Source organism: Arachis duranensis, unplaced genomic scaffold (genome assembly GCF_000817695.3).
Source record: "Arachis duranensis cultivar V14167 unplaced genomic scaffold, aradu.V14167.gnm2.J7QH unplaced_Scaffold_174038, whole genome shotgun sequence".
NCBI classification, from domain to species: Eukaryota; Viridiplantae; Streptophyta; class Magnoliopsida; order Fabales; family Fabaceae; genus Arachis; species Arachis duranensis.
Genome location: NW_026264333.1, coordinates 1 through 11,748, shown reverse-complemented (window position 1 = coordinate 11,748; position 11,748 = coordinate 1). Strand labels below are relative to the sequence as shown.

Here is an 11,748-nt window from a genome sequence, read left to right as displayed (position 1 = left end):
ATAATAATAACAATGATGTGGCACTATTATTGAACCAATGCAATGCACTATTGGATCACAATTTCCTCTCATGTCAGATGATTTTCAAAACAAAAATGCTTGTGGATTCTGAATCCTCCCTCCCAAAAAAATGGTGGTTGATAAACCCTGATTGGTTTCTTGCACAGCCATCAAATAATTCTTTTTATAATCTTTACTAAGATATTAAGCTTCCAGAGAAAATTTTGGGGCATCTGCTTTTTGAACATGATGAATAGTGTGTGCTAAGGAAAGTTTCTAGCACAACTATACAACACTTTGTTTTTAAAATTTTAGATAAATTTAACATCGATCATCCTATTAAAATTAAAACGTGCTGTTAACTTATTTTAGTGCTTACAAAATTATTTTTAAAATACTCACGAAAATATTCTTATATTAGCATCAATACATGGAATACCAATTCTTACATTATTATTAAAATATGGAATATAAATTGTTGTAAAATTGGAGACTTATCAGCTATGTGAATCATGTTATATAAAGAGTAAGAAGCTTTGTGCATATTTGCTGGTAGCAATGATGAGAAAAAGTAATTGGTAGACAAACTTGGTCCCCTTAGTTTCATGCTGGAAAACTTTTTGTACAATTGGACCACAAATCTTTATTCTTTGTTTTTCTTCCACCTGTTATAAACCAAGCTTTTTGGTTATAAACATCTTCATATTTGAATTTGGCACAAATCTAAGCCATCATAAATACACAACACTGAAGAGTGCCTCTAATGGGTAATAACAAGTTCAGATTCTCAGATATGATTCCAAATGCTTGGTTCTATAAGCTCAAAGATATGAGCAAATCAAGGAAGAGGAATGGATCTCATCATGTTTTGAAGAACAACACCAGTAGCAAGGTTACTTCACCAACAACATCACAAAGGTCACATCCAAGGTGTTCGAATTATTTCCCCAATGAAGCTTTTATAAGAGCTGGTAAGTTATACAACATCCCAATTCACAATAATAAAGAGTTTTTTGGTGGAACCATTCCATGTCCATTGATTGATTCTTCACCAAGAATGTCATCATCAAAGAGAAGGTCTAGGAGGAAAACCATTTACAAGCCTTCTCCAACTGTTGTTTCTTCTTCAACTTTCATGGCCAATTCTAATTTTGATTCGGCACACAACAACATTCAGTCACCAAATTATGATGCTTCTTCCGTTGAAAGCTCTTCTGAATCTGATGATGATTTCCATGAATATGTCTACTCTGAGTCTGAATGTGAAAGCTTTTCAGTTCCGGATTTGCTTAATGGTATAGACTCCAATTGCAGCTGCAGGGTTAGTTCTTCAACAAATGACATCATAATTGACATGAACAGTGAACATTTCAAGGGGAATATGAGCAAGAAAGATGGGGTTGAGATGATTTCGCAATCAGGCCTTGCTCCTATATTGACAAAGTCAGAGAGGTTTGATGACAAGGTCGAGTGTTTCTTCCAATGGAAGTAAGAGTTCAAGGAATGCAGGGTTTCCGGATGGATATGCTGTGGTTAAGTCCTCATTTGATCCGCAAAGTGACTTTAGGGAGTCAATGTTAGAGATGATTGTCGAGAACAATATCCGTGCGTCAAAGGATCTAGAGGACTTGCTTGCCTGCTACCTCTCCCTAAATTCAAGTGAATTCCATGATCTCATTGTTAAAGCATTTGAGCAGATATGGTTTGATTTGGCTCAACTTAGAATGTAAATTTCTCATATATTAATTATTATCCGATGTATGTTTATATAATCTTGTAACTACCATAATTCTCTCTAAAACTTATGTTCTGAACCATCAGCATTTCAACTTGGGATAATTCTCATACAAAGTATAGTCTCTCTTCTTCAGAATTTTGCTATAAATCTTGATGATAGAATCTAGTTTATAACTCGATCTTTTTCTGGATGACCTTATAACCATATAACAAATAGTACTTGATGAATTCCCAGCCATTTAATTTGCTCTTTAACTTTGTCAAATGTCAACTATATGTCCTTCTTTGAAGATTAGCTATGTCTTCATTGGTTAGTAGAGACATTGTCATCCGAAAATAGCTGATGCTATCCATGTTCATTTAATAGATTCTTAGTTGCAATGGGGAATACCAAATTCTATATAATATTGACATAGAAAAATAAAGAAAAAAAGGTCTTCTCAATAATCTTCTTGTTAGAAACACTACTCTAATTGCCCCATAGTTCTGCATTATAGATACTAGAAGTTACTGTGAAAAAATAAAAATGAAGAAACATTATAGTTTGGATTGATTTGATAACTCTAGTAAATCTTGGATTCATTCAAGTTGACGTCAGATTAATTTTGTCACTATCTTTGATTAAGATTTATTATCTTTGAACTATAAACTGGAGTCTTGTTCCACAAAATAAAAAATCCTGGTAACGTTAAATTACTCTCCTACTTTTATACTTTCCCATCTTAAGTTATATTATTCTTTAAATATACCTAAAATACAAAAGCAAAGAAAAGATACCCTATGTAAAATGGAGAAGTATCTTTTTCTTTGATTGGTATGAATGTTAACAGAACCAAAAATCAAGTTGATTTGTGATCCCACAACAATGAATGAGAAGCGCGAAGTTGCATCAATTAAAGAAACAAAGTCAAAAGGGTTTTGCAAATTTACAAACTGATTTTGACCCTTTTAAGGAGCCTTGTCATTTCCAATCTACAATGTTATTGGAAGTTGTAACAACTTCAATTAGAAGGATCAATCACCACACAGTTCTTGGTCGATGATATGTCACATGATGAATCAGAACACTACATAGTACCACTATACTATAACCATAAAGTATGCATTTCCTAGGAAGAAAAACATAAACATTAATAACCACATTGACAATTTTGATCACTGTAACACAGTGATGAAGTCACTATACAACAACATTTCAATGATGTTACTAAACCAAAATTGTAGCTCTCTTTAGTGCTCTAGCTTCATAGTTCATACTGTTAAGAATAGTAAACTTGAGTGACATGAAATTATAAATAATAACAATTATTGGGATTGGTGGTGGCCTCAACAGTTTCCTAGTCAACATCTAATAAATGGTATTCCCCCTAAAGACTAGGTTTTTTCGCAAATGTTGGCTAGTACATATGAGTAGCTCCATGCCCTGTAGCATACTATATTACAAAATATAGTAAGGTCCAGTTAAGATAACCAATTTAATTAAGTTCTTTTTGATAAAATAACTTAAATAATAAATGACTCTGTTAAAAGTAACTTATAAATAAGTTATTTTGTGTTTCGATTTTTAACTCTAAAAGTACTTATTTTATAGAAATGTGATGAAAAGTAGAAGTATTATGAAAGAAGTCATTTTTTCAACTTTTCTATAAGCTCCTAAATAACTTTTTAGAAAGTCGCAATTTGGTTTTGAAAATTGTACCAGACATTAATACTACTATTTTTCATAAGTCAAAAGTTAAAAAAAGTTACTTCTAATGTTTTTCAAACGGACCTTTAAATCTCCAAGTCTTTTGAGTAATTAAATTTAATCAAGTTGTATAAAAAGAAAAATTTATTGGTGCCTCACTTCTCTCTCCTTTAACGATAGTCGCTTCTTCTTCTTCTTCTTAAGATCCTTCTTCCTTCTTCAAAGTCATTGTCATCGTCACTGCCGCCACCGTCGTAGTTATTGTTATCATCACTTCTTTTTTCCTTCTTTCTTCTTCTTCCTTCTTCTTCTTCTCCTTCTCCTTCTTGATGTTGTTGTTGTTTAATTTCTTTTTCTTTTTTTCTTCCAAATTCCTCTCTTATTATCATGATCATTGTCTTTATTTTCTTTTTCTCTTATGAATGTTTAGAAAATTAAAGACCACATATCAAAAACATTAACACCCAACTAATAAAATATGTACAATACATAAATTTTTATGAGCAACACAAAAATTTTGATGCATAGTATAGAAATTTTTTATGTGCAAAATAAAAATTTTGAGAGGAGTACATACCTAAAATATTGATTCATCCAACTAATAATACATTTCCAGCAAAATTTGTGTTATGTGTAAAGATTTGTGTGTTATTTACAAAAAAATGCGTACTATAAGTAAAAATTTGTATAAGTAAAAATTTGTATGATATATCAATATGTTGTTATACTTTAAAAATTTTTGTGTTCTCCAACAAAAATTTATGTGCCGTAGAAAATACCAAAAAAATAGTGACATATACATGCATTTTTTTATTAGACTTTATACCAACTTAATTGAATTTACTTACAAAAAAGACTTATAATGTAATATCACTCTTAATATTAATTACATTTTGATCATCTTAGGGACATTGAGTAGGTCTAATTTTGTCTTTACAACCCTCCCCCTACTTTTTTTTTCTTGCTCTAGCTTTGGAATTAGTAGCATGTTTGTATCATAAAAACAAACAATGATTCACGTGTAAAAAACCATAAACATGGTGATGAGAATGAATATCTATCATTTAGTGATTTGTAATTTTCTTTCTTATATGGACTACTCAATTTTTCTATAATGAAAAGTTCAAATTTTTAAGGTGAAATAAATTTAATAAAATTTAAAAAAGTAAATTTTGGATGTCTATAAATAAGAGTATAGTCTGAGCAAAGGATACACAATAATAACATAAAACACTTCTCTCTTTTTCTTTCTTTTTCTCTCTCTACATATACGCTACTACATATATTAATAAATATATATATGAATCATTTCTATTATATTAAGATAATAATATTGGTGGATATTAATACTAGAGTCCTTTATTTATATTTTTTTATTTTATATTTATTTTCTCTTTTTTATTTATTTATTTTATAACACGTTATCAGCACAAGGCTCTAATAAAAAATTAGGAAGACTCATATAATAAATTTTTAGTATGTCAAAACTCTCTCATATTGAATTTATTTTTCTTGATATATCTGAAAACAACTACTTATCATGGATATTAGATGATGAAATTTATCTTGATTCAATGGATATTGAAGATACCATTAAGGCTGAAAATAAAGCATCCCAAAAGAATAAAGCCAAAGTCATGATCTTCCTTCATCATCATCTTGATGAATGATTGAAAAATGAATATCTTACACTAAAAGATCCTACAGATCTGTGGAAGAACCTTGAAAAAAGGTATAATCATCCAAAAATAGTGATATTTTCTCAAGTCCAATATGAGTTGACACACTTGTATCTACAGGATTTTAAATCGATAAATAAATATAATTTAGCAATGTTTCAAATTATCTCACGAATGAAATTATATGAGAAAAAGATAACTGATAATGACATGTTAGAGAAAATTTTCTCGACCTTCCATGCATCGAATGTGCTCCTACAGTAGCAGTATCGAGAAAAAGAATTAAAAAAATTCTGAACTAATTTCTTTCCTTCATGTTGTTGACCAAAACAATGAATTGCTTCTAAGAAATCATGAAGTGCGCTCAACTGGCACCGCCTCATTTCTTGAAACAAATGCGGCAAATTATAACCCTAGAAAAGGTAAATGACAAGACTTTAGTAAGAAAAAAAAATTATGGAAGGAAGAAAAATTATGTTTACAAAAAAAGATCTTACAAAGAGTGGGATAAAGAAAGAAAAAATTGGTAAAATAAATCAATAAAAGATAAATATTTTTGTTGTAGTGGAAATGGTCAGTGGTCACGTATCTATCATATCCCAAGGTACTTAGTTGATTTTTATCAAGCATCCTTTAAAAAATATGACAAAGAAAATGAGACAAATGTTATTTCAAATGATGTTGCTGAAAATTACACCACTCATTATGAAGTATTTGATTTCTTTGAGGATCCTGAAAAAAATATTGGTCATTGACGATGGAAAAAGTTTAATATTTAAGTTCGTTAAGTGCTTATGTAAATAAATAATGTAAAAACTTCTTGTTAAGCTTTATTTTTCATGCATTTGAATTTCAAGTATGATATATATAAATGATATTTAATAAAATATTAATGTTTATGTTTAAAAATTTTAAAATCACTAAATGTGTCCAGTTCTATAATAATAATAATAATAATAATAATAATAATAATAATAATAATAATATTTTTAGTATATGATACTATATGTACTTTTACTAATTTTATTATTATTATTATTATTATTATTATTATTATTATTATTATTATTATTATTATTATTATTATTATTATTTATTTTTGAAGTAAATGGTAAGGACATCTAGTGAAGATATTTGTCTTGCGGATAGTGCAAGTTCGCATACAATTCTCAAAAGTAATATATATTTTACTCATCTTATACCAAAAGAAGAATGTGTTAATACCATTATTGGCTCAGATAATGTGATAAAAGAATCTGAAAAAGCTATAATTTTGTTTTCTGGAGGAACAAAATTCATAATAAATAATGCACTATTATCTACCAAGTCTTTAAGGAACTTGTTGAGTTTTAAAGATATTAGCCGAAATGGATATCATATTGAAACCATGAATGAGAAAAATCATGAGTATTTATATATCACAACTCATGATTCAAATAAAAAGATTATATTAGAAAAATTACCATCACTTTCATCTGAATTATATTATATTAAAATCAGTGTAATTGAATCACATGCCATTGTAAACCAGAAGTTTACTAACCCAAATAAATTCATAATTTGGCATGATCGATTGGGTCATCTTGGAACAACCATGATGCGGGGAATTATTGAAAATTTCCATTGACATTCACTAAAGAACTAAGAGATTCTTAAATTTAGTGAATTTTGTTGTGCTGTATGTTCTCAGGGAAAGCTAATTTTAAGGCCATCACAAGTAAATATTGGATTTGAGTCTCTTAAATTTCTAGAAAGGATTCAAGGTGATATATGTGGACCTATTCATTCACCATGTGGATCTTTTAGATATTTTATGGTCCTATTAGACGCATCTTCAAGATGGTCACATGTGTGCTTATTGTCTTCTCGCAACCTGGCATTTGTGAGATTACTTGCTCAAATTATTTGATTAAAATTACAATTTTCAGAAAATCCAATAAAAATAATTCGTCTTGATAATGCTGGTGAATTCATCTCTCAAACTTTCAATGCTTATTGTATGGCCAATGGTATAAGTGTTGAACATCTTGTAACTCATGTTCATACACAAAATGGACTAGTAGAGTTACTTATTAAATGACTCCAATTGATTGCTAGATCCTTACTTATGAGAATAAATCTCTCAACCTCTACTTTGGGGGGCATGCCATTTTATATTCTACAGCACTTATTCGCTTAAGGCCAACAAGTTACCACCAATTCTCTTATTTGCAATTAGCTTTTAACCAGCAGCCAAATATTTCTCATTTGAGAATATTCAGTTGTGTCCTCTGATAATGAAGTTTTTTTTCGAATTTTTATTTTAATTGTAGTCTAATTTGTTAATATAAAAATTAGTTTGGATGATATTATAATTATTAATTAATTATATTAGTCGTTGGTCTATTTTTTAATAAAAAGAATATGACTGTTTATAAATTTTATAAAGTTTAAGTCCCCAATTTTAATTACATAACAAAAAAAATAAACACATTTTAATTCTATCTGATTTGGTGATTTAAGAATTGAAAGTTTTAAATTAAATCAAAGATTGGCCGACGTAAATTACTGATTTTTTTATAAAATATCTAACAGTTTTAATATTCGTATTTTCATACTTCAACCAGCATAGATTATATACGTATACTCACGCCAACATTTCAAATATGAAATGTGGACATAATAATATAACTCGTTACTTCAACTTGGAAATAACATACTCAAAAAATAGTAGAGCATCATGATTCCACTAAGATCCAATATAATTAGGCTTCAGGATCAAGGAATATAAGCACTATCATTTTGATTCAAATATGCAAATTCACAATCATAGTCTAAGAATTAACGCCATGCTTTTGCTGCATTCTAATCTAACAAATGAGACAGACGTTGGTATGCCGCTCCACACACCTTTCATAATAACTAATAATTAAGAATTCATTAGTAAATAAAATGGGGTCCATCACCATTATTATAAATACACAAAATTCATGTTACAATTAGGTAAGGTCCTAAGATAGATTTAATCGGTAAAAAGAACCTAGGATGCTAGTTTTGACCTGGATTCAAATTTGACGATTTGGTTTGATGGCTTATCATCTAGGAGGCAGGAGCTATGCAAATTGAGTGCAAATTCTAAAACCAAAATTTATGGGATGATTGGTTTGCGTTTTAAGTTTCAATTTTTTTTATTTTCAATATTTTTTGTAAAAAGAAGAATAAAAATGAAAAGAATAATATTTTTTATGTTAGTTTTCTATCTTGAGTTCTTTATTTCATATATGTAAGTTAAAAAATATTTAAAATAAAAATAAAAAATTAAAATGCAAACAAAATGGACCTTTAGAATCATATGCTTTCATGTGAAAATGAATTCTATAGTGATTTGACAAAAATGGAGTTAGAAAATTTCTGTATTATATTTTCCCATATCCGTACTTAAATTCTCATGATATGCCTCTAAGCATACTCAGTACTATTGGACCATATTCAATTATTCTTAGCCATGCTAAATGACTTTCGCAAATAAATACGGAAAAAAATTTTGACTAGTCATTTTTCTATGAAAAAGTATGGGATATCAAGAGTGAATCTCGGACTTTATTTTGACAATTCAATTAATAAATACTAATTTTAAATTATTTTAATAAATTAAAATTTAAAAAATGACATTAATGAGAAATTTGAATAAAGATTATGTTGAGTAATCACCCACAAGGTTACTGTGACCAGTGTCCGTCTTCTTTCTATTATCACGGCATCTTCTTTCTCGTCAACAGCGCCGCTTTGCTGTCGTTGCAGCGCGCTCTCGCCACAGCTGCACAACCACTATGTCACCGACTTCTTAGTGCGCGGCTGTTTTGCTTCGACAGAAGCTTTTATCGTGCGGGTTGCGGTCATCTTCCTCGCCATGTGTCGATTCGCTGCCACTGCGGTGCGCTACCGTTCCAGCCTTAATAACCACTGCGTCGCCGGTTCATTGGTGCGCCACCGTTTCGTGATGGAAAAATCTGTTATTGCAAAAATTCGTGCGTGTTCCATCACCCGATTGTCATTGAACGCGTATCCCTCGACGTCGTCCCGAAGCCGCGAACAAAAATTCCGCTCCTCCGACGGCTTCATCGATGGAACATATATTTGGAGAAGAAGGAACGAATGTATCATCCATTGATTTGGTTTATGAATGTTCTTCTAATGTAAGTGTCTTTTGTGGAGGTGTCTTTTAAAGAGAGGTGTCTTTTGCAAATGTGTCTTGTACAGGAAGTGTTTTGTACAACAATGATGACACTCAGATATACTTTTAAAGACCAGTGATTGCTCGCCTATGAAAGCACGGGCGGCACTGACCACTGTTGACGCCGGCGATAAAAATGCGTCCAAGAATGGAAATAGAGGAAGGTCGGAAAGGGACAGCCATCGAGATTAGAAGATGGGACTAAACTTGAATGGTAAAAGATAGAGTTAATTATGTTTATTAGTAATAATTGAGAATAAATTGGTTTATCATAAATGATTGTACATTTTTTTTTTGAAATAGATTATAAAATCTAGCCCAATAAAAATTGGTAGGAGTTGAAAGAACTATTCTTAATTATCTAGCGGAATTCATTTTTTTTCCTGTTTTGTAAACAAAAGATAGTGAGCTTGTGGGTCCAACTATTGGAATCTCAATGGATAAAAGAGGTTGACGGTTTCATGAATGATTGGATCCATGTTCTTCTTATTCCTGTATTGGACTATAACGGAGTTGTTAATTCTATTTAAATTCATTATTCCAAACCCAAAAATATTATACCAAAACTATATATTTCATTTTTCTCCCATAGTTATGGGCCATATATTTTATTTTTCTACCATAGTAATCGGAAGTGCGGGCTTGATGAATTCTTTTAGTTTGATATACTAAAAATTTCTGCTCGATCTATTTTTTTTTCTTTTTCGGATTTAACAAATCTGTTCAGTATGTTCGGTCTATTTTGCACATAAGGCTGCGTTTATTTACAGAGATAGGACACTAAAATATGGACATAGAGACACAAAATCATGTTTGACAGAGGAAACATAGACAGAGACAATATGTCCAGAGACACTAAATTAGTGTATTTTGTGTCCATCCTGACAGGAAGGATACAGGGACACTAACAAGGAACACAATTTATTTTTCATTCTTTTTTTCATTATTTTCATTAATTTTTTATAATTATATTTTTTTATTATTATATTTTTCATCTCAAATTTTTTGAATGAAAAAAAATGAGAATAAATTATATTTTCATAATTTATTCTAGTTTATCACTAAATAGAATACAAGAACACAAAATTTTGTGTCTCTGTCCATCAGTGTCTTGTCATGTCTTGTTTTCAATGTCTTGTCCTGTCCTGTTCTCAGAAACAAACGTAGCCTAAGTTCTTGATCTAGTGATCTCATGTATGTCTTATGTTCGGTACCGGTTGCCGGACAGGTCGGGTGGTTATGGGATGGGGTGAGGACGCCTCGCTCGCGGTTGTGCTAAGCCCGGATTTGCCACGTAGCCGAGCTCCCGTTGTGAAGGAAAAGTGGGGGGGGTGCCACCTGCAAAGACACTCCGACGCTCTAGTCAGCTAGTGTGCAGGCGGGGGGAAAATGATAGGGGGAAAGGTGACGTACCTCGGGGGAAGAGCCAATCTTCCCTTTATATACATGTCAGTAGTGGGCCCCTCATGGGGACAGGCCCATATTCTCAAGGACGTTGTCCTGCAGCCGCGTGTGAGCCGTACAGGACGTGTGTCCGGGTCGGTTGGAGGGCGCGTAACCGGGCCGGGTGGAGCTTGGGCCGGGTTGACCCGTGGGAATCATGGGCCAGGCCGTAACAGTGCCCCCACGCGCCAATGGTAGTCGTGGGAGCTATCAATGGCGTGTCGTCTCGCATCTCACTTGTGCTCGTATGGTCGGCCGCTCGTGGGAAGGATATGCCCCCAACGCGCGTGTCCTTTGGTTGCACAAGCAACCGTTTCATCGCATCGTTCCTAGTGCCGAGCATTGAATGCTCATAATGGGGTGGAAAACTCTGTTTGCAAAGACTATTCTGCCCCCAGATTTTTCGCGCTTCCTGGGAGGCAGTTTTTAAACAGCCAGTTTTGGTACTCCTTCTTTCCTTCATATCTCCCTTTTCTGCCTTCTTCTTGCTCCCAAAACTCAGAACCTTTCTTTGTGGTGCCCTCGCGTGTCTATCCCCTCGCATCTTTTCTTAACCGCTGCTTCATCCTCCTTCCGCTAATTCAGGTAATTTTTGAACTCTTTTCCTTTTCTGCCTTCTTCTTGCATGCTTGTTGCCTAGTTTTTGTTGTTGCTGCGTAGCCTTTCAATTGTTGTTAGACGTGTTAGGGGGGAAAGCACCATTCCAGGGTAGGTTTTTCTTTGTTCTTTTCGCGTTTTAATTCTGTTTAGCCTTAGTTGGGGAGTAGTGGGGGGTAGTGTCTGTATTCGGCCTGAGCAACCGATCTCCTAGACTGACTGGATGGTCCCCCATGTAGGTATGGCTCGCACGGTAATGAAAAATTTTGTCTTTTCAAATCCTATATTTTTTTTCAAGAACATTTTTTTATTTTTTTAATCACCGGATAATGCTACTTTTTCATAAATGCAGAATAAATTAATTTTAAAAATTTAAAATTTTTAAATTTTTG

At 32.1% G+C, this 11,748-nt stretch overlaps 1 protein-coding gene across 1 annotated transcript; it reads left to right on the top strand.

Moving 5' to 3' along the window:
• Window positions 1–531: 531 nt before the first annotated feature.
• LOC107472156 (transcription repressor OFP3-like) lies at window positions 532–1,856 on the top strand. Its single transcript, XM_016091705.3, is given in 2 exon segments — window positions 532–1,467; window positions 1,469–1,856. Coding segments are annotated over 2 exon segments (966 nt in total). The 5' UTR covers window positions 532–763; the 3' UTR covers window positions 1,731–1,856.
• Window positions 1,857–11,748: the final 9,892 nt, after the last annotated feature.